At 45.6% G+C, this 23,193-nt stretch overlaps 1 protein-coding gene across 1 annotated transcript in view; it reads right to left on the reverse strand.

Annotated features, from left to right (window-relative positions):
- Window positions 1-466: 466 nt before the first annotated feature.
- The window catches only part of LOC310944121 (forkhead box protein O6-like), a gene marked incomplete at both ends in the record, with an annotated part of 45,773 nt that continues 23,046 nt past the window's right edge, over window positions 467-23,193 (reverse strand). The window contains one exon of the mRNA XM_083909813.1: window positions 467-2,191. Within this exon, the coding sequence (XP_083765939.1) occupies window positions 467-2,191 (1,725 nt within the window). The remainder of the gene's footprint in view (window positions 2,192-23,193) is intronic.

A 23,193-nucleotide genomic window follows, 5' to 3' on the forward strand; every position in this document is an offset into this window, starting at 1 on the left:
TTAATTCAATGCCAAGATCTTTTTCTTTTTTTTCTTTTTTCTTTCACATTTGTCGCGATCAAATAAAGTCCTGCAGCCACCTCACAAAAACATGTCGGGCTCTGCCTGAGCTGCTCTGCGAAACGTGTTGCACTGTGAGATGTGACCCACTTGCAAATAAAGTGCATTGAGAGTTCAGTTCTCATGGTAGATGAGAAGTGATGTCGGGCAATCACAGCTGAAAGATTGTCATCACAGTATAGCTAGTACAAGGAAAAAAAAAACCTAACGTGACATGAAATAGATCTCTCTCGGAGGGGAGGGGGGTAAAAAGAGGAGAGGGGGGAGGGGTTTACAGACGAACTGTCAAGACAACAAAAAGAGATGGTGGTGTTGGTCATACATTAGTCTCTGTGTCAAGTCAGGAGTGTCAAAGTTGAGCACAGTGCTTCCTGGGTGGGGTTGGATGTCTTTGTTGCCCCGGATTTCAGCCAGGAACCCAGCTCTGGTTGCTGTGGACTTGTTGCGGACTGGCCATGCTGCTCATTCCCATCCCCATGCCCATGGTCACACCCATGCCCATACCCATTCCAATGCCCACACCCTGGGCTAACGAGCAGTCAAAGTTAAAGTCCATCTCCTCCCCAGAGTCCATAATGTCATGGAGGAGGATGGACTCCACATCGCATTCCAAGCTACCATGGAACATGTCAATGTCCAAGTCGGCCGGTAGTCTCTCATGGGTGTGAGCTTGGTGATAGCTGTGGTTGTTGCTACCAATGCTACCGTTACCCAGCACTTGGCCATGGTGGTAAGGTCCGTTCGTCACGCCATGGTGCTGCGGATCAGGAAAATGGCTGTGGCGAGGGTGCGCGTGTGGTGCGGTGGCGACGTGGCAGGAGTCCTGGGGCATGCCAAGCATACCTGCTGGGTTCGGGGGGAGGGTGGTGGAAGCAGGGAGGTGGGCGTGTGACGGTGGACTGTACAAATAGGGAGCTTTGTGGTTGTAGGTCTGCAGTTGATTGTTGTTGCCGCCGCGTGGGGCCAGGGCCACTGCACGCAGGGGTGTGTGGCTATGGCTTTGGTTGAGGTTGTGACTGTTGTGAGCGAGGCTGTGAGGTGAGCTGTGGTTGCGGTTGGTTACACTGTTGTGATTATGACCGGGCGTATGGCTGTGAGTTCTATTATGGCTATGAGCTGAGTTGTGACTAATAGGTCTGCTGTGGCTGTGGCCATTGTGGTGGCCGGGGTGGTGGCTGTGATGGTTTGAGCCTACTCCGTTACTAGATTGACCGATCATGGGATGGCTTTCCCTCTCCTGTCCCAGCATCATGTCCTTGGAGCAGTATTGCTGCCCAGCTGGAACCCCTGTCAGCAGACTCTGCAGGGCATTGGTGCTGGAGTACGCCCGCATGGTTCCAGAGAAACTGGCTGGCTTGTTCTCCTGAATGGTCTGCATGGGTGAGTGGTGGTGCAGCATCCCCACGCCTGACGTTCCATAAACGCCGGCACCGTAAGCGTTCTGCCCCTTCACTCCAGAGCTGTAGTGGTAAACAGGGGTTTGGTGCTTGTGTCTGCCGACAGCCGGATGCTGCTGCTGCTGCTGTGGGTGATGATGATGGTAACTTTCCTCCATCAACTGCTCATCCAGACTGATAGCACCTGTCAGGCTAGCCAGCTGAGGCAGCTGCTCGAGGGGAGGACAGCGATTTCCTGTCCCCATGGATGGAGAGCGGGCACTGGTCGGTGATTGATACAGGTGGGGGGACGTGGAACTGGACAGGCCGCCCTCCTCTGGTTCCTCAGGTTCTTCTTCTGCGAGGATCGGTGACAGACGCCCACTCAGGGTGGAGGCTGAAGAACTAGCCCTGGAATGGAGGTCTGTCCAGGCATCAAACTCGCCATCTGTCCCTGTTGCACCTCCGACTCCCGGGAGGCCTTTCGGTGGTGAGCTGCCATGGTCAGGAGAGCCCTGGAGCCCCGCCGCAGCAGATGCCGCTCCTATTCCAGGACGGCCGACCCTCTTGCCTCTAACGCGGCCTTTGCTTTTCGAGTATTTGGTGCTGTTGTCCATGGAGACTGCTCGCCGGCGTGGGGACTTGCCCATCTTCCCTCCGTCTGGGTTCAACATCCACCAGGAACTCTTGCCGGTCCCCTCATTCTGCACTCGGATGAAGCGTGTGTGGAGGGACAGGTTGTGCCGGATGGAGTTCTGTGGAGAGACGACAGGATTTATGAATAAACTGGTCGATGACATGAACAGTGTGAATCAATGGAATCTGCACATGTGAAATATTACATGGGAAAGTTTGTGAGACAAAAAAAAATATCAGCACAGATATAAAAATAATATAGGGCACATACATATAATGGAAATATATTTGGCCAAATTATGACAATGCTTCGCTTCCTATTATTGGACAAACAAATGTGAAGCTGGATAGAAATGGAATATTCAGCCCTTTATGAAATCCATATATAACCCTTAGAAATGGGACACCCCTTAAATGCAGATACGTCTTCAGACTGTAGGGGGCAGAATAACGCCAAAGCTGCGTCCAGTCTGTCAACTCCAAAAAAGAAGAAGAAGAAGAAGAACACATTTACGTCAGGATTATTTATTACGATCCGTTTGTCAGTCAAGTTATTAGGTTGTCAGTTAGTTATAAGATGATACTCATACAAATATTCAGCTGACAGTTACCACACACCACGACTTATTGAAAAGTAAACCACAGCAAACCATCGATTGTCCGCACCGGCCGACTATTGACAAAAGATCGTAAAATAAAAAAATAAACGTTACGCAACAATGACGTCAGTAATCCATAATATTGGCCTAAACTAAGATAATACAATGGTTTTCATCATTTTTATATCTCTATTAACAAAGAAAACACTTCATTTGTAGCGCACTCGTTTCGCTGCTTTCGGCGCCATCTTTGTTATGGCAAAACACGCAATGCATTCTGGGTAGCCCTTGCTCCCAAGGATGGGTCTCGGAAAATCTCAATATTGAGGGCTTAAACTTGGCCCTCAACTTAATTGTTCTGAGAATCGGGACAGCACTTTTTTTGAGATTGAGGGTTAAGCAAGGAATTGGAATTCACCCTAAAGGTGAAAAGGACTAAGCGATGAAGGTGTAAATCTAAGGAGTCCGAGCCAAACTAAAGCGATCGGAGACGGTCCTCATGTACGCTCCTCACTGCTGCTCACTTTCATTTCCATCCATCCATCCATCTGTCCGTCCTTTCGCTCCTTCTCTCCTTTCAGCACCGGCTGATGTTCGCTGCTGTGGTTGAGTGGACTGCATGTTTGAAGTCAGTGCCAGTCTGGCTCTCGTAGCTTGAACGGTGTGTGTGTGTCGCAAGATTGCGCCAGGAGCGAGGAAGGCTAATGGATGAATCCCACCCTCCAACATCTACCTTCTCTCTCTCCCCTCTCTCTCTTCCTCTCACTGTCACTGTCTGCTACACATTTTTGACTTCGTCTAGATTCTTTGCACACGAGAGCAATTTTCCACTTCGGCTTCCAGTCTCTACGCCTTCAATTATACGATGTGTCACCAATTACTTTCCCATTATCCTCAACACCAGCGTGTATAAGTCATTCGTAGGATATCGGAGTTTTTTTTTTAATAATCATATCTTAAGACTTGCCGAACGCTCGATGGCTCCCGGTGTGCAACAATCTGTCATTGAAATTCTAATGTTTGTTTTGTGTGTGTGTGGGGCATTTTGACGTTCGGGCAGGGGGAAATCTAAAGGAGCTCCCCGTGGTTAAGGAATACACCGGTACAATAGATCGTCTCTGATTGCAGGGCACTCACGCGTCCGCCGTTTGTATTCGCGCTGAATCGCGCGGCGGGGGGACGCAAATAAATCAAATTGCGGGCTGAGACCGACAAACGGGGGAAGGGCGAACTGAATTCAGGTGATCTGCGAGTGCCTCCTTTTGGGGGTTATCTCACTGTGACGCCATCAGCGGTTGGGTAACCATGGCGACCAGGTAAACCCTGCAGAAGTGTATTACACTGTGGGGAGAGGGAGAGAGGGGGGGATGGGATGGGAGAAAGGATGAGGTGGTTGTTTGATGCTGCTGCTCCAACACTAAACAGCCTTTCATCTCAGCAGTGCAGGTCCGCAGGGGGGAACGCCTGCTCCCTGCCTCTGACGGCTCCTCTACGTGCCGCGCCAACTCCCCCCGTCTCACTCCACCAAGGATCATCCACCTAATCACGCTGCTCCAAAATCATCCCCGTCAACTTGTGTGATTCATGATGCCCGAATTAAAACATACGCAAGCCGTCAGGTGTAAACGGGGGGCTGAAGCACTTTGGCGTTGTAACTCTGCGTGACCCGTCTGCTTCAAATCGTGATTTATCCGCCCGTATGAGCAGCCCTCACTGAACTTGGAGGGATTTGTCATCATCCCCCAAACCCTCTTTATCTGATGAATCCACCTGCTTGCCGCAGAGATTTGGAGAGATTTCGGATTCGTCATTATCATCATCATCATCATCATCACTAGCGTCTGGCTTCCTGTCGTGTAGTTTTCCGACACCTTCCGTCCTGTTTGTTTATTTTTTTGCGCCTAAGAATAGCTCGCGCAGGTGGTTTCCACCGCGGGTGTGTCCGCCTCCTGTTCCCCCCGAGGTCTGAGGCCTGAGTCAGCAAGGGGCAATTTGGCCCTCGGTCTATGGCCCTCACGCCCCTGAAACAGGCAGTTGCTGCTAATCCCCCCCCCCCCCCCCCCTCCTCCATCCCGGAGTAATCCCAGACAATCCTGGGCTAATCCTGAGTTGATTCAGGGGCACTCCCAGCTGGGCGTCTCACAGAGAGCCATGCCAGGTCACCACGGACACAGTGGGCCGCCCGGATATGCTATGATCCAATAGTAATCCACATACGGGGGAGTTTGAGTTGTGGGAAATAAGGACGCTCAAACATCCTTAGTGTCAAACTATGTATAAATTGTAATAATTGTATATTTTGATAATTTTTTTTGATACGCCCATCCAATCGACTACCTTCCCTTCTGTCTGCTTTGCTGTCCTTTAGGTGGTTGCCTTTGCCACATTTTCACCCCTCAAGGGCTTGAATGGAATAAAAATTGAAAACTTTATTATGTTTTAAATATTCATAAAATGGAAATTCTCTTTCAGCCCCCCCCCCCCCCCCCCCGCCCCCGGCTCGCCAAGGCAGACAGATGAAGCCTGCAGAAACATACAGTGACAGAGGAACACACACATCACACGCCCCGCGTCCAGGAAGCTACTTCCTATTCAAATCATACTCTTTAATACAATGGGGCCGAGCAGAGAGGGCTCTAAATAATGAATGAAGCCGTGACTGGGCTTGTGTTGAGAGATGCATGCACTGCCTGGTCCCACAATACCGAAAAGAAAAGAGAGAGTCAAAAGTAGTGATGCGACATGTTTTGTTTTCCACATTTGTCTGTTTTTTTTTAATTAACCTTTATTTAAACAGGTAAAAATCTCATTGAGACCCAGGGTCTCATTTACAAGAGAGACCTGTTCCAGTTAAGGCAAGGATGACGTGGTGATAAAGTAAAAACATTTCTTCAGGATAATAGTTTTATGACGAAGTGAAAGCCAATTAAGGTGAAAAGAACAAGCGGCTTTGGCCTGAAATCCCGAGAGCTGAATTAGATATTTAGACAATAGATACCAAGCCACGGCATATAGGTCTATCTGTGCTCAGATTAAAGGCTTATAGGCTCTTTGCACACAAATCTGACAATGTTGACACTCTTGTCCTTAAACGCACAGGTGCACTGAAGAGTAAGAGGGTTTTGACCTAAGGAAGGAACAAGAAGGCAGCGCTGAAACCAAACAGATGGAAGCAAATGCAGCCTTGACAAGAGGCACGTTTCCTTCAGATCAGGAGACTCTCAAAAATAACACGGACTGAGGCTGGGCGATATGGCTTATAAATAATAATAAAAATCTGGATATACAGCTGCATATATACATATGGCGCCTTTAAACAATAAAATTAACTAAAATGTGTGGTCAGATTCTGCTATATTAAAAAGTGTTATTAATTAACTTTTTCAAAATAAAAATTGTGTTTTGAGCAATATTGAGTGTATTTACCACATTTATGCACAAAGTGAGTGAAATAATCTTTTGTTTTACATTGATTCTTTTTCTCCCGATGGTTAGCGTTAGCATTAGGGTTAGCGTTAGGCTACTCTGGTTAATACGACAATCATCCGTGTTCCTGAAACGAGCCAATCAAATCGCTCGATTACTGGAAGAGAGAGACGTGGGAATGAGAAGATGTGGTTCGCCCCGAAAGTGAGGAAAGTTGATAGAGAAAACCTAGTGTTTAAAAATGAAAGGACGGAACCAATATACTGTATCTTCATTCTTCCGACAGCAAGTACTCATTTTATTTATGGTACAGGCGACCATTTCTTTACCATATCAAAAGTCTTTGAAAATTTAAAATAAATAGTGTTGAAATTAAAAGAAAATGCGTACTATAGTGTTGATAGACGTAATGGCAGGATGTTGGATGCAATTTAGACAAAATGAGGTCTAGACCTATGCAGGGAGGACATTTGGCCTAAGGGAGAAATAAATAGATGTTGTTTGGTGCAGATTCAGGGTGGTTTTAAACCACTGTTTTTGCGGAGTTTTTGATATCTTTGATGATAACAATAGCAAAAAATGTATGGAGTATTCAGGCAAATGTGAGCGTCTTGATCTGTAATGAAAACACGGGAAAATGAGGAGCCTCAAACTTTCCTCAAATTACATCAGCAGTCTCCTCTCACCATACGAGCCTGCTGGTAACTTTACATCCTCATCCAAAGTTTTACTAACTTTGTATTATTATTATTTGAGTTGGCCAATTATTGCTCATTATTTGCAGAAACAGGTTACTATGGATTTTCATCCATAGTAACCTCTTTAGGTATGATTAATTTGGCTCTTGGAAATCTTACGAAATCAATTGCTCGACTCTCTGCCCCCCCGTTTTTTTTTTCATGCAAACTCACTTTGATTCAGCGACTGGAGAGGCCTACTCAGTGCTGGGAATCAATAAAGTTAATGGCTATCAGCGCTGAAGCTTAGCACACATCAAGGTCCGGCTGAATCCACGATCCACCTGCATTATGAGGCCAATGTCAGTGCTCGACATGCAATATTCAACTGTTTGCTCTACGCAGTCCGACTGCTACAGGCTGGGAGCACAAAGAGCACTTCCCCCCTGGTTCCTTATCCGGGAGAGTCAGAGACAGTGTTGGGACTGTGGCTACGGTCATAATAATACTGCATTTTTATCAGAAAAACGATGATGTGTGTCCAGACGAGTGTTTCAGCTGCGGATAAACACGCATCGATACCAAAAGACCATGAAAACTTCTGAGGTCAGACAACCGATTGCTCTCGCAGCGAGATCCAGGTTCAAAAACAGAGGCAACAAGGCCTCATGATGACAGACCTTCAGCTTTGGAAGAATGACATTTTCTCACTAACTTGTGTTTTTGATAATGTTTATCCAAGTGCATATTTATTTCTGATTTATAACTGACTCGAGTCATTGGATCGTTTGCTTTGTTTAATCCTTAAAGGTCACATAGAGTGGTCCTGTTGCACATATATGTTAGTTATGGAGGTCTACTTACATACATTAACTTGTTTTTATGCTCAAAAACCTCCTAGTTGCCGTAAACGAGCCGATAGAAATCCTCTTTTCTGACGATGTTGCCCATCCGCGATATTTCAGACTCAACGCTCTCACCCAGAAGACAGAGTGTGTTGTGATTGGCCAGTACCCGGAAGTGACATATTCAGCACACCCGCTCTCAGAAGCACAGCTCCCCCCTCTGGAACGGGGGATGCACTGCTACTCATTATCAAAACATTGTTTTAACAGTGTTTAAAAATAGCTTCTTCACGACTCCCCGCCGCAGTCCCTTTGACGACCTTTGACCCAGAGTCAGAAGACACTGTCGCTCGTGAAACACCTCCACAACGGACGTTATTCTTCTTCTGCGGTTCAATGTACGCAACCGGATGTGCCCGGACTAGTGCCCGGAGTGCCCTCGCTGAGCTCGAGATTACAATAAAACACAACGTTCTCAGCAGTGGGTGAACTGTTTGTTTAGAACCTTCAGGGCTTCGTTAACAAGGTAAATGACGCAGATACGCACTAAAAAGACAGCGTTAATTGGAACTTCCGGTCTAGGTCCGCTTTAACATAACTTAATATGAACATATTGGGTACAATGGGAGTGATTATGATTATCGCCTTAGTCACAAAGTAGTTCTAATGAGAAAACAACAATGGTCAAATGTAGTGGCAGTGATTTCTATTATGATGGTGAAACTGAAAGTCGTAACGGAGCTTTTCCTTCATAGCTAACCTAAAATAAAGCTACGTTTATATGTGAACCTCTGCGTTCATATGCTCCGAACCAATGGGCAGTGAACATCTGCCAATGTATGTCCTAGTTACATTGGAATAACCATGTAAACTTCTTTTATTCACATATTTGAGTTTCATTGTCACACCTCACACACCTAGTGAATAACATTATAGGTGCAGTGTGTATTGGTGAGTTGTGTCGCAGCTTCCTTTTCCAAACTTCAAAACTTCAATGTATAATTTGTCCATTGTGGGCTTTTGTAAAACATGGTGGTCAAAAATGGTGCCTGCCAATAGAGCTGACTTCTGATATAAATATAACATTGATTCTGGGTTATGTGGGTAGATGTGGAAAGTGCGACTCCTTCAATAATTACACCATAACAATGAATCTCAGGAACCGTGTGATCATCTCTTCAGGTCTATAGAGCTGCTCATAAAGACAAATGTACTCTGCTGTTTGTTCCCATGAACATTCACACAAAATTTGGAGGTGAATTACATTTATCAGAAAATTATCAACCTCTGTGGCAGCATCACGTCTGATGCATATGCCCTCACACTTGCAGCAAGACATGAATCGAGCTCAGAGCAGAGCTCGGAAAAAGTGAGAAGATGATAATGGGAATACCTAGAACTGAATCTATCTAATTCAGTTTAAATCTAAACTGAATCTAATTTATCTGGGATGACCCCATCTGACTGACACGGTAGCAGCTGGAGGATACAGCAGGTGGTGGAGGAGCTGAGGGTGGGAACATGAAGGTATTGCAAGGGGCCCCTTCAAGCCACACAAAGGGGTGCCCTCAAAATGCCCCCCACTTGCCCCATCCCCCGCCCCCATCAGAACCCACTCAGAGTATTTCACATGCACACACACACACACACAAGGGCATGGAAGCAGGTCAGATAGTTTATAGGTCCCATCTTGTGGCTACTAAATGTGCACTCATTCAAATCGATCTGAGAGAGGAACTCGGGGACTCTGAGTGAGGGTCTGGGAACCGCTCACCCGATTCAAATAACCGCGAGGGTGAGGCAGAGTGGGTGCGCTCGCCCCGGTTAAGAACACAGCAGCTGCTCTTGTAGTGGCAACCGGGTGGAAGCCGTTTGCCACACTCGACTGGTATTACCAAACCGTTTCATGCAGAATGGAGCCATTATGTATTGTCAAAGGGTATCCCCCCCCCCCCCCCCCCCCTCTACGGCGCACATTCATTTGATAAGCCTAAATCGAGGGGGAGTAGCAGAAGTGCTAACTATGTTTATTGTGATGCTGTATTTGCCTGTGCAGAAGGCAGGAGGGATCGGGTGGGGGGGGGGGATTTCAACACAAGCAGTTTTGTTCAGCACAGGAATGAGTTTTGTCAGCTAAGCCTGTCTCCAGGCTATTGGTGGAAATTAGCGCCGACTAAATATTCGCTTTCCGTGATTGATGTCACGGCTCGCGTTGTCCCTTTGAAGGGAAATAAAGAATTTAGAGCCGTGTGGATTAATCGGGATGGGGTTGGGGGAATTTAATGTGTCTGAGTGGGGGGGGGGTTTGAAGAGGGACTGAAGAGCCTAATGGCTGCACAGATACGGCACAATGGAGCTGAAGCGATACGGTGTATCAGGGAGGGGAGGGGGTGGGTGGGGAAGACAAGTGAGAGTATGAGAGTAAGTACAAGAGAGAAAATGAAAACTGTTTGTGTGTGGAAAAAGAAGGAGGGGGGGGGGGGGAAGAGAGAGAGATGTAGCTATTTGCCTGTGAGGCCCAGAGTCAGATGATTAAAATCCCTTTAAGAGACTTCTTTAGTAGAGACAGATGGGCAGACGGGCCCGTTTTTTGGAATACAATCAAATTGCAAAGATTAAAAAGGAGTCTCTCGTTTATTAGGAGGTGAGAAACAGTTACTTTCTCTGCCACATGTCATCGTCGCCTCCACAACACCGGTCGCGACCGCATTGGCATGCAAGCTGCAGTACAATCGTCAATGGGGGGGGGAAGCATAAACCTGGGATTAGGAATTACATCAATCTGTGTGTATCACTGTGGGGTCTCTGAGGACTGGCAGAATTTTGCGAATTTACTGCAGAATAAATGCCGCCTACAAGGAGAATCCAAAAAAATTGTCATTACTTTCGCGACCGTTTCACAAAAAGCTGAGCTGAGCGCGGGGGTATCTCAAGGACTTTTCATTAAATAGCCGTCAGTGTTACAGACAGAACTTTCACTCCAGCCTTAACTGGGTCTCAGTTCTGATCATTTTTTAGTGATAGTTTGATATTTGACTGTTTCAATTGGTTTCAAATGTTATGTTAGGTTTATACTCTGAAGCAAGTTGTCACCTATTTTTTTTTTTGCCATTTAAAGCGGAACTAGACCGGAAGTTCCAGTTAACGCTGTTTTTTTAAGTGTGTATCTGCGTCATTACCTAGTTTAAGAAGCCCTGAAGGTTCTAAACAAACAGTTCAGCCACTGCTGAGAACGCTGTGTTTTATTGTAATCTCTGGCTCAGCGAGATCTATGAAAAAACCCGGTCCGGTTACGTAAACATCGGTTCTCCTGAACAACAGATCGTCCTGCTCCGGGCACTAGTCCGGGCACATCCGGTTGCGTACACTGAACCGCAGAAGAAGAATAACGTCCTTTGTGGAGGTGTTTCACGAGCGACAGTGTCTTCTGTGTCTTATGTTTTGATAATGAGTAGCAGTGCATCCACCGTTCCAGAGGGGGGAGCTGTGCTTCTAAGAGCGGGTCATGGATGTATTATATGAACTAGATAGAGCATCGCCACCTCTGCCTTGACGACAATTTTTACATGGTGGCCACTGTGGGTACTGCAACAGAAAACCCCATAAAAGCCCAAAAAGCAATTTTCCCATTGACCGCAATAGTAAAAGACACGCCAGTAAACGTGTCCACAGGACCCCTCGAGACGTGGACACGGGCTTTTATAGATCTTCATATGGTAGTGACACTACTGCGCATGCTCTATGGGCCCCATAACCCGGAAATAAACACGGAAGTCAAAAAACTTCTTTAGCTTATGCGCTGGGTGAGCAGCTTCATAGGAATGAACGGAAGCGAAGAAGGCGGTGCTCTCTGCAGTTTGCATATTATACATCCATGGAGCGGGTGTGTTGAATATGTCACTTCCGGGGGAACTGGCCAATCACAACACACTCTGTCTTGTGGGTGCGAGAGTTGAGTCTGAAATATCGCGGCTGGGAAACAGCGTCAGAATAGACAGATTTCTATCGGCTCGTTTACAGCAGCTAGGAGGTTTTTGAGCATAAAAACAAGTTAATGTATGTAAGTAGACCTCCATAACTAACATAGTATTATTATTATTATTTTATTTGGCCAATTATTACTCATTATTTGTTGACTGGCAGAAACACGTTCCTGGTTTTCGTCCATAAGTGGGGTCTCTAAAGGATTGTCAGAATGTGTAATTTACCGCAGAATAAGCACGGCCTTACAAGGGGAATCAAAAAATGTTTAGGCTTTCATTACGTTCGCGATCGTTTCGCAAAAAAAAGCCGAGCTGAGTGCAGGTTTCTCAAGGACTTCTCGTTAACAGCCGTCAGTGTTTTTACGGACACAGAGTTTTCACTTGAGCACCGATCTGAACAGGTACATTCCCTTAGACACCACTGTACTTGAATAGAGTGTAGAGTGATTCAGGCACTGTGAAAGGTGCTTAGTGTTAGACCCCATTATTCCGACATTGCTGTACGACCATTTACTTAAAAAAAAAGCAAGTGTGTGGTGGCCTCAGAACAGGAAGTGGCTGTGGAGAGGTGGTGTAATGGTGTTGGTGGGGGATTCCTGCTTGACTGTGCACTAATTGAAGCCAATGCCTTTTGCGACTCATCAGGCGTGCCCACCCTGGCGCCGAGGGTAGAGTTGGCATCAGGGTGGCAGGGCGTGGGGGTTACAGAAGAGCTGCCGCAGTTTTTTGGTGGATAATAATAGACGCGGACAGATTAGAGGAGCATCTGAGACCCAGATAGGGGATCGGAAAATCCGCTCTCCTGGTGCCAGGGACAGCTGAGCACCAGTTTCCGGTGGGGGACACGATCTGGGCATCGGCGTCTAAAAGCACCACGCCATTAAAACGAGGAGGTCCACAAAAATAATAAGGCGAGTGCCACAGTGTAATATGGAGGATTTTTTTTTTTTTCCACCCGAGACCTGTAAGGGTAAGGCAGGACTCGTGAACCTCCCACTGAGGATTCACACAACAGGTGTTTGGGCTGGGCCACCTGTGGGGCCAGCCGCCTGCTCGCACTTCACACCTCGTCTAGGGAGCAAACTAACATTTTCCACTGGGCTTGCCATGCTTTCGTTTAAAGACCAACACATTTCTGGAGAGGCTTTTTACGGCTTTTTTTTTTTTGTTAACAAGATATGCGTGCGTGCAAAGCGTGTACAAGTCAATCTGCATTTTATGCGAGTGCCTGTGTGTCTATATTTGTGTATCACTCCATTTAATAGCCAACAGGCACAGTGTGGAGTTGATTATATTGAAACCTTACCTCTGCTGTACACAACAGAACCGATGGCCAACAACGGAATCAATGCGGGCCTGAGCTTTTCTCGCACTCGGCCTCCACATAATCTCCTTCGTACAACAACGAGAATCTCATTTTCCGACGTTCCGAAAGGTCGGCGCTCACCTCTGATCACACTTTAATAAACATCATTCTGATCATTTCTAATTTAATTCCAGCAGAGCAGCAAAACTCATAGGCAGCCGTGCACGTGGCATGCAAAATTCATGGGATGGTCCCTTTTAATTGTTTCAATTTCACACTACAGAGAAGAATGACCGCAACCGCAGAAGGAGGGGGAGAAAAAAAAAAAATCCACAGAAACACATCTGCAGAACACACACAGATGAAGAAAAAAAAAAAAAAAAGTCTGGTAAAGTCTAGTAAAGTGCCAGCTCTAGTTACATTTTAATAAAACCATCCTCACAATTCCTTTTTTGGAACGGCACCAAACGCAAGCCTCCGCACTCCTCTCTTTGTCATCTCACCTAAATTGGCAAATTGCGCCCAACAATCTCACAATCCTCTCCAAACGCACACACACACACACACACCTTTGCACACACACCGTCTCCCACACGTACATCGCACGCAACATGCCAACATGACACAAAGCCTGGCACATCGGGGCACACTCATTACTGCGATGCCAAGCTACCAGTTGCTAAGGAGACCTGTGGGAGAGGGAGGGTTCCTCGCTGTTGCCATAGCAGCCGGATCGCTCCCTGCCAACTCTCTCCCTCGGGGAAGAAACGAGGCAAGAGGTGGGGGGGGGGTGAAGTGGGTAGAGGTAGGGGGCAGCGCTTTAATAGGACTACGGAGGTGCGATGGAACTTCGTTAGCCGTCGGTGTGCACCGCGCCAACCGTCGGTCCTCGTTGACTGCCTAATACCCGCATGCACAACACTTATGGGATAAGACGGTGAATGGGCGAGAGTGAAAAACAGTATATACAGAGGGAGGAGCTGAGAGGGCAGAGGTGAATGAAGAACATGAAGATGACTGGAGAGTCTAAGAACATCTCAGATGTTTGGGAAAGCGGTCGGGATGCGATTGTTTAAAGCTCACATAGAGTTGGTCCTGTTGCACATATATGTCAGTTATGGAGGTCTACTTACATACATTACCTTGTTTTTATGGTCAAAAACCTCTTAGTTGCTGTAAACGAGCCGACAGAAATCTGTCTTTTCTGACGCTGTTGACCCAGCCGCGATATTTCAGACTCAACTCTCACACCCAGAAGACAAGAGTGTCTTGTGATTGGCCAGTACCCCGGAAGTGACATATTCAGCACACCCGCTCTCAGAAGCGCAGCTCCCCCCATTGGAACTCATTATCAAAACATTGTTTTAACAGTGTTTAAAAACAGCTTCTTCGCGACTCCCCGCCGCAGTCCCTTTGACGACCTTTGACCCGGAGTCAGAAGACACTGTCGCTCGTGATAAATACCTCCACAACGGACGTTATTCTTCTTCTGCGGTTCAATGTACGCAACCGGATGTGCCCGGACTAGTGCCCGGAGTTGACCGGGTTTTCTTAAACAAGGTAATGACGCAGATACACACTAAAAAACGGCGATCAGACAAGAACTGACACTTGGACCCTGTTCAGACCTGGTATTAACATCCCTCCTGACATCCAGATCTGAAAAATGGAATGAGGGTGCATTTAATTCCAGATGTGAACGGCAATGCTCAGCACTATCCACACCAGATGCCACGTCTGAAGGGGATCATGGACTTTCATCCACAGATTGTCTGCAGAAGTCGCTCCTGAAACCTTCCTCGGGTTCAACTGTTCAACCTTCATGTTATAATCTGAGAAAGCAGCAGTAGAATCTCTGTCCCGCAAACAAAACTTCAACGTCAAAGTTGAACCGCAAAATCCGGACAATTTCTGGACCCCCCGGAGTTCATGTCTAGAAACACCACACAGTGGTGATGTGGCTAGCACTGTTGCCTCGCAGCAAAGAAGGTCACCCGTTCAGATCTCGGATTGATCGGAGGGTCTCTCTGACTCTGATTCCCCTCCCACAGTCCAAAAACATTGGGGGATTATCTCTTGTTCCCCACAATCCTCATGTGGAGGATAGAATGGTAGAAAGCTAATTATATTATAACGTCTAAAAGCTGTTTCTGTAAAATGTGCCTCCTCCATATAATCACCCTTGACCTTCACCTGCTGCCCCCGTCTACCCGAGTAGACGTAATTATCCATTACAATAATATATTAATAATATATTAACGACGTGTCATCAATCTCATCAACGAAAATGGCATCGACGGTGTCGCGCTCCGTTTCATTAGAGCGGAACGCGGTGTTGTGTCATTGACGAATCTCTCAGTTTCACTTGCCAAAAAGTGCGACTCACAAAAAAAAAGAAGCACCGATGTGACTGTGAGTGATGGCTGTAAATGCTACCTGTTAATGGAGCTGTCCAAAACTGTGATTAATGGCTGACAACTTTTTTCAAGCTTTTGCAAAACAGCCGGCACATATCTCTGCGATTACAGGTTTTTATTCATTAAATTAATGCACTTGACATTTGATTGTCAACTTCATCCGTCATCAGCAAGCAGCAGCAACCGGGAAATTACAGCGGCCGAGGTTAAAAGGTAACATTTTAAGATTTATTTTTTTTTTCCCACCAAGTTTTCATCTTCATTATTTATTTATTTATCTTTAGAATTTTTTTGTTCCCAAATTCCCAAATTTTCCAGTCATTTTGGAGCATTTTTTATATTTGTCCCCTCATGATGCTTTTCTTTCATTATTGTTAGACGTGACACAGTTTAAAATAAAAGAACACTACTCAAATTTGTCATGTTTTGATAGAAGCAGGGCCGTTTCTAGCTGTTTGGGAGACACTATTTGGGGGCCCCCATTTTTTTCAAACTTTTCAAACAAAGTAGATATTCCTAACTTTTTCTGATTACCCGACAAACACTTACATGCTTTGCAAATATATCCATAATGAATGCATCCGATACATGCAAATAAAGACAGGTACTTTTAATTCTAAAAAAATATAATAAAATATGAGTCTGAGCTTGCAGTTTGGTGGGGGCCCCCTGGTGGCTGTGGGGCCGTATGCCGCTGCATAGTCCGCATATAGCAAGAAACGGCTCTGGGAGCAAGTGATTGAAAATTAATCCAGGTGAGTGTGTGTGTGTGTGTGTGTGTGTGGCCTCAGATATTGAACGTTTGTAAAAAAAAAATCAAAGTGTATGGAATTCAAATCGTGAAGGGTCAAAGAGATTTCTGTATTCAGGAGCAGTGCTTCACATATCGACAGCCCCGATAACCCCTGATACTCCTGGCTGTCTTAGACTCTCATGTTTTAAGTACCAGTGTACAGTATATATATGAAGTCATGCATCGATTTAGTCTGAATGAACTCTTGAGTGTGTGTTTTTTTTGTTTATTTTGGTGTGTGTGTGTGTGTAAAGTCAAGACCCAGCACCCATCCTCACCTCTTCATCCTGACCGAGTGAATCTTTTCATTTTCTTATTTTCTTTATGTGTTTTTATTTTACTTTTACTTCACTATTTTATTTATATTCATATACTTACTGTTTTTTTTTGTTTTTTTTGTTGATATTTTGACATTTTACAATGCTGCCAATTTCGCTGTAATTTATTTCAGGTCCTCTGGTGAATTGAAGGCTACAAATAAATGTTTTCATGTCATTTAAAACAACGCGTCAGTGTTTTCAAACTCTTCGTATTTTTGCATCCGGTTGCGTACATTTAACAGTTAATGAGTAGCAGTGCATCCACCGTTCCAGAGGGGGGAGCTGTGCTTCTGAGAGCTGGTGTGCTGTCACGTATTCCAGGTACTGGCCAATCACAACCCACTCTGTCTTCTGGGTGTGAGATTTATGTCTGAAATATCGCGGCTGAGGAGAGCGTCGGTGAGGAGAGATTTCTATCGGCTCGTTTACAGCAGCTAGGAGGTTTTTGAGCATAAAAACAAGTTAATGTATGTAAGTAGACCTCCATAACTCACATATATGTGCAACAGGACCACTCTATGTGAGCTTTTACATGTTGATGGTGCTGTGTAATGATCCATCACTTTTTAGAAACTACAATTACAAGTGAATATTGAACTGGGGCTTGACCTTTCCAAAACATATATCTTGCAAATCAAATTGGAATATGTCAGAAAAACTCAGTGTTATTATTTTTCCCAGCCCTAAAAGACGCTGAAATTGAGAAGAACGATAAAATGGGGGTACCAGAAAAGTCGCTATTCACCCCCTTCTTCCTCTTCCTCTTCCTCTTCCTCATCTCACTATTTCCTGAAACAAAAACGAGCCCAATTAAGTCAGTTTGAGTTAGGGTCCAGTGTGTGTGTGTGTGTGTGGGGGGGGGGGTTACTGTATTGTATATTGTGGTTCTGTCTAAGAGGTGAAGAGGGGGGAGGATGAAGGTTGGTTGGGCTTTGGGGGGGGTTGGGGGGGGGGGGGGTAAAAGTGGTGAGATGAAGCTCTCTCTCTCTGCAGCCTAACAGGGCCAAACCTTGCACTCAGCTCCTCGACGGGAGACGCTGAAATATTAATCGCCACGCTCCAGCCGCAGACGAGCGAAAACACAAACGCTTCAAACTCCCACCCTAATGAGTGTGTTCATGAATGGCTAATGTGCACAGATGGGGGGGGGCCTGACGACTGGATGGATCGCAACGGGGGAGGGAGCTAAAAAGGGGGAGTGCGGGGGGGGGGAAAGTGAAATTTCGGCGGGGGTGCGGTGTGTTGAGGGGGTGCAGTGGCATGCCGTGACCTTTTAAGAGCCTCCTGAAAACTTAATTAAGACTAACCTACGACCGCGGCTCTTTCCTTACTCTCCTCTCTCTCTCCCACACACACACACACACACACACACACACTCATTTTCATCTGCTCTGCTCACACACAATTGTTCACCCCCTTGCTCTTTGCCCACACGTCCTGCCGAGCTCATGTACAACACATTTCTGGGGATGAAACTTCAAAACGACTCACGCTGGCTTTTTTTTTTTTTTTTTTATGCACTCGCACAGTTTCCCGGGCGCGCTAATGCACACACTGCACACGCATCCCCGAGATATACACAAAAGTACGACTGTAGACATTAAAGCTGCAGAAGTTGTGATGTCTTCCTTCGCCCCCCCCCCCCGCCACGTGGATGCATCTCAGGAAGAGGCGGTAACAAGTACACACGGGGCTCTGAAGAGCAAGGTGTGTGTGAGTATTTGACCTTGAATGACAAGTGCGGACCTAGACCGGAAGTTCCAATTAACGCCGTTTTTTTGGTGTGTATCTGCGTCATTACCTTGTTTAAGAAGCCCTGAAGGTTCAAAACAAACAGTTCAGCCACTGCTGAGAACGCTGTGTTTTATTGTAAATCTCGGACTCAGCGAGATCTCTGAAAAAACCCGGTTCCGGTTACGTAAACACCGGTTCTCCTGAACAGCAGATCCTCCTGCTCCGGGCACTTGTCCGGGCACGTCCGGTTGCGTACATTGAACCGCAGAAGAAGAATAACGTCCGTTGTGGAGGTGTCGAGCGACAGTGTCTTCTGACACAAAACTATTTTTAAACAATGTTTTGATAATGAGTAGCAGTGCATCCACCGTTCCAGAGGGGGGAGCTGCGCTTCTGAGAGCGGGTGTGCTTATTATGTCACTTCCGGGTATTGGCCAATCACAAGACAGTTGGGAAGGCTCTACGCTGGCTGGCCAATCACAACACACTCTGTCTTCTGGGTGTGAGATTTATAGTCTGAAACACCGCGGCTGAGGAGAGCGTCTGCGAGGAGAGATTTCTATCGGCTCGTTTACAGCAACTGGGATGTTTTTGAGCATAAAAACAAGTTAATGTATGTAAGTAGACCTCCATAACTCACATATATGTCTTCTAGGTTAAAGAGAAAGGCCTAGGAAGTTGGTGGAAGTAGCAGTTTACCAGCAGGGGGCGACTCCACTGGTGGGAAGGAGTCCATCTGTATGGAAGTCTATGGGAAAATGAGCTTCTAATTCCAGTTTGATTTTGATTTTGAATATTTGAGAGGAAACCAGTGAAAATGTGAATCTCTTGAGTTCAGTCTGTGAGTCTATACCTCTATCTTCAATCACCAGCTATTCTCCTCACCTGTGTTTTCAGCACAGCACTGAGGTCAGAAACATCGCAAAACACGAAAGGGCGACAGAAATGTGGGCTAGCGCATCTTCCCAGGACTCTCCATTACCATAGAGGCCACCTACGGATTAGGAGCACCCAGCATGTGGACGCACACACACACACACATACACACAAACGCACAAACACCGATGCAAACACTCACAGCGTCTAATTAGAGGAGTGAGATGCCGCTGACCTAATTCCTAACCTCTCCTCGGCAGTCAGGATCGGAGCCTCTGCTGGAATCGGTTGGATTAAGGCGGGAAAATGGAAGGTGCCTCACACTGAGGAGTGTGGAAATGGAAAGTGTGATGGAGGTTAGAGAGGGAAGAACCTCTTTCTACATGTGAGGAGGCAAGAGATGTGGAGGACACACCTGTGAGGTTACACAATCTAAACAACTACCAATCATAACACAGAGCTTTGTTTGAGATAGATAGATAGATAGATAGATAGATAGATAGATAGATAGATAGATAGATAGATAGATAGATAGATAGATAGATAGATAGATAGATAGATAGATAGATAGATAGATAGATAGATAGATAGATAGATAGATAATAATAATAATGCATTATATTTAAGGCGCCTTTCAAGACACTCAAGGTCGCCGTACAAAAAAAAAAAAAAAAAAATTGATAGATAGATAGATAGATAGATAGATAGATAGATAGATAGATAGATAGATAGATAGATAGATAGATAGATAGATAGATAGATAGATAGATAGATAGCAATGTCTTCGCTTAGCTAACTTTAAGCTAGCAGATAGATAGATAGATAGATAGATAGATAGATAGATAGATAGATAGATAGATAGATAGATAGATAGATAGATAGATAGATAGATAGATAGATAGATAGATAGATAGATAGATAGATAGAATTAATTGTTGTTTTATCCCTTACATTATCAAAAGCAGGGTCTTTTTGGGCCACCATGTATTTACAGGAGCCCACAATGGACAAACTAAACAGATTTTGAGTTTTAAAATCTGTTTGAGTCTAAAAAAATGTGACAGGGGATTTGCTTCTGCATGTTGTTAGTTCACATTTGGAAAACTGTTTGTAAAAATCATGTCTATCATCAAATACGGAAACGGAAGGAACCATTCTTAAAACTTATTTTCAGCCAAATGTAATACCCCAAAGCTTCTCATGGGTCCCCAAAGATGAAATGGCCTCAGGTATCAAAACATGACCCGATAACGCAGCAGCATCAACTGCTTCTCTGTCCACATACTGGTCATCAATGAGGGAATCGCAGATGAAATACAGAGAGCGACCACGCTCTGCAGACAAAGAAGGAACTGCACTGTATGTAGTATAAGAGTTAAGGATTGCAAGAGGTGCGATGTTACTTTGCCATCGACAGAAGTTTCCCAGACGCACTTACGACTGTCTGTCTGAGTCTTTCATTTAAATTCAGCAAAATTAAGCTGATGAGCCATGCAGTTTATCAAACGACTAATCTGCACGCAGCTCCGATTGCCACACCTGCAGAAACACACTGGAACATTCAACACGGGCCCACACGGTTCGTCTCTGAGCAATCCGTGTCTGTATCCTAAGGTGAATGAAATGTCAAAATCCGTTGTGTGTTCTCATTCTCATTCATTTCCACACTCACTACTGTATTTGTCAGCGAGCTCAGAGGCCAAAAGAGACACTGGCAGCATCATTAACAAGTGAGCAGTATACTGTGATTACCTCCATGGCCCACATCCATCCATCATCATATAAAAAAAATCCTGAAGGCGCATGCAGCTGCAAGGATGGAGGCATATTTACAGTGAGTGTGTGAGTGTGAGGCCCACTGGCGGGTTCTGTGTGTGTGTGTGTGTGTGTGTGTGCAGTGAAGGTGATGGCCCCATACTCACACACACAACTACACATCTGTCAGTGGCTTTGAATGAGCTGATACGTGCATGTGAGAAAGTGCTACACCTCCGTGTGCGTGTGTGTGTGTGTGTGTGTGTGTGTGTGTGTGTTCTTGTACTTGCGGCATACTGAGGACCAGTGAGGGTTTTTAACCAACAAAGTGAGGTCATTTTTACAAAGTGAGGATATTTTGGCCGGTCCTCACTTTGTTTTCATTGAAATCACTTCCTTAGGTTGCTATACCATGCTATACTCAATGTGTCAAAAGAAATATGTATATAGTATAGTTGTACATAGTATAGTATTACGTTTTTGTCCATTTTTTTTTTTCAAATTTTGGACGGCATAGTATAGTATGACTTTTTTTTGTCAAATTTTGGACCAAAAACTTTGGGTCAAATTTTTTTTTCAAATTTTAGATAGACATGGTATAGTATGACGTTTTTGTCAAATTTTGGACCAAAAATTTTTGGTCAAAGATTTTTTCAAATTTTGGACGACATAGTATAGTATGACTTTTTTTTGTCAAATTTTGGACCAAAATGTTTTTTTGTTTTTTTTTCAACTTTTGGATGACATAGTATAGTATGACGTTTTTGTAAAATTTTGGACAAAAAACTTTGGGTCAAAATTTTTTTTTCCAATTTTGGACGACATAGTATAGTATGACGTTTTTGTCAAATTTAGGACCAAAAAAAAATAAAAAAAAAATTCTAAAAAGTTTTCCAGCCCTTTCTGCTCTGGGGCTCCACCTGCAGACAGTTTATGGTACTGCAACCAGTAGTTCTTTGTAGATGTCGTTCATGAAGTAGATTTTTGTAATCGTGTTGATTTATAAAGTGGAAATGCTGGTCCTCAGTATGCAGCAAGTACAAGAATGTGTGTGTTTGTGTGTGTCTGTGTGTGTGTGTCTGAAGGGGGGGCTGCAGCATTTCTGCCTGAGTGCGACTGTCAGTGGGCATCACTCAGCCCCGGCAGTGTGGCAGGATGCGAGGATCATTAGTGGAGGAGACGGAGAGAGAGAGGGAGCAGAATGGAGGAGAGTAGAGGAGAAAAGTGGAGAAAGAGAGAGAGAGAGAGAGAGAGAGAAAGAGGGGCAGTGACTGTGTGAGTCAGGCAGCGCATCTTAATATCCGTCTTGAGAGCATTACACACACGGCACTGCACTTTCCTCTCAGTCACGCAATCGCCGCAAAGACCCCGCCGCGGCCCCCTTTTTCTCCTGTCATTCTCTTCCCCTCCGTCACTCTCCCTCCCTTCATCCATCTTCCACCCCCTTTTACACCCTGCATCTCTGATCGACCCTCTCTCCGTCCCTCACCGCAGAAGTCTGAAGTCGTGGCCTCACTTAAGCAACGGTTTGCGTCGCAGATTTTCGTTTCCCCCGAGCTCCAGATTTATCCGTCCTACTTCTTCTTTCCATTTTCGGCACCATTGCTCCCATTTTCACCCACTCTGCATCTGCGCGGCCCCGACCTCCTCCGTGCACCAGGCGTCACTTCTACTCGACCCCGTCTCTTAACCCGCAAAAGCAAGGTGAAACAACTGCTCGACACGTGAGACGTGATTTCTTTTCACTTCTTCGCTCCCCTGCCACATCCCAGCACTTTATCTGCCGCAGTCGTTCGTGTGTCAGCCGCCTTCAAGCCCTCGGCTTACTCGTTTGTACCTTTACCCACCGATTCACTCGTTCATCTGACACTTTGAATCAGCACACCTCGTGTCCACAAATGTGCATTTTCTCCACCGTCCCTCAGTGCTGCCCTGAACTCACACACTCTTTAGTCAGAGTGAATCTCCATCGCTGCAGGTCCGTGACCTGTGCCGTGACGCTGTGCGCTGAATACGCTAATCAACATGCCTGACATTTACACAAGCAGAACAGATAACGAAGCTAGTTGCTGTGCTGCTAGCATGGGTGCTAGCTCTCCCCGATTCACCTTCATCAGTAGCTTCCCTGATCCATTGGTTTGCTTTTGCTTTGCAGCGTTTATCACGCCGCGTTTATCATAGCATTATAGCCCTGCTGATGAAAAAAAAATGAAACTGTCATGTGTTGGACAAGACAAATGATGATAAGGATAGAGACACAGCTATGCATCAAACAAGGCCACTCAAAAATGTGTTGTTTGAGATTTGGGTCCCACTGAGCTTTATCCCCCTAAATCATTGGTTCTCAAAGTGCGGCCCGGGGGCCCAATGGCGGCCCGCAGAAACATTTC

The sequence above is a fragment of the Microchirus variegatus genome (genome assembly GCF_963457635.1).
Source record: "Microchirus variegatus genome assembly, chromosome: 2".
Taxonomy (NCBI): domain Eukaryota; kingdom Metazoa; phylum Chordata; class Actinopteri; order Pleuronectiformes; family Soleidae; genus Microchirus; species Microchirus variegatus.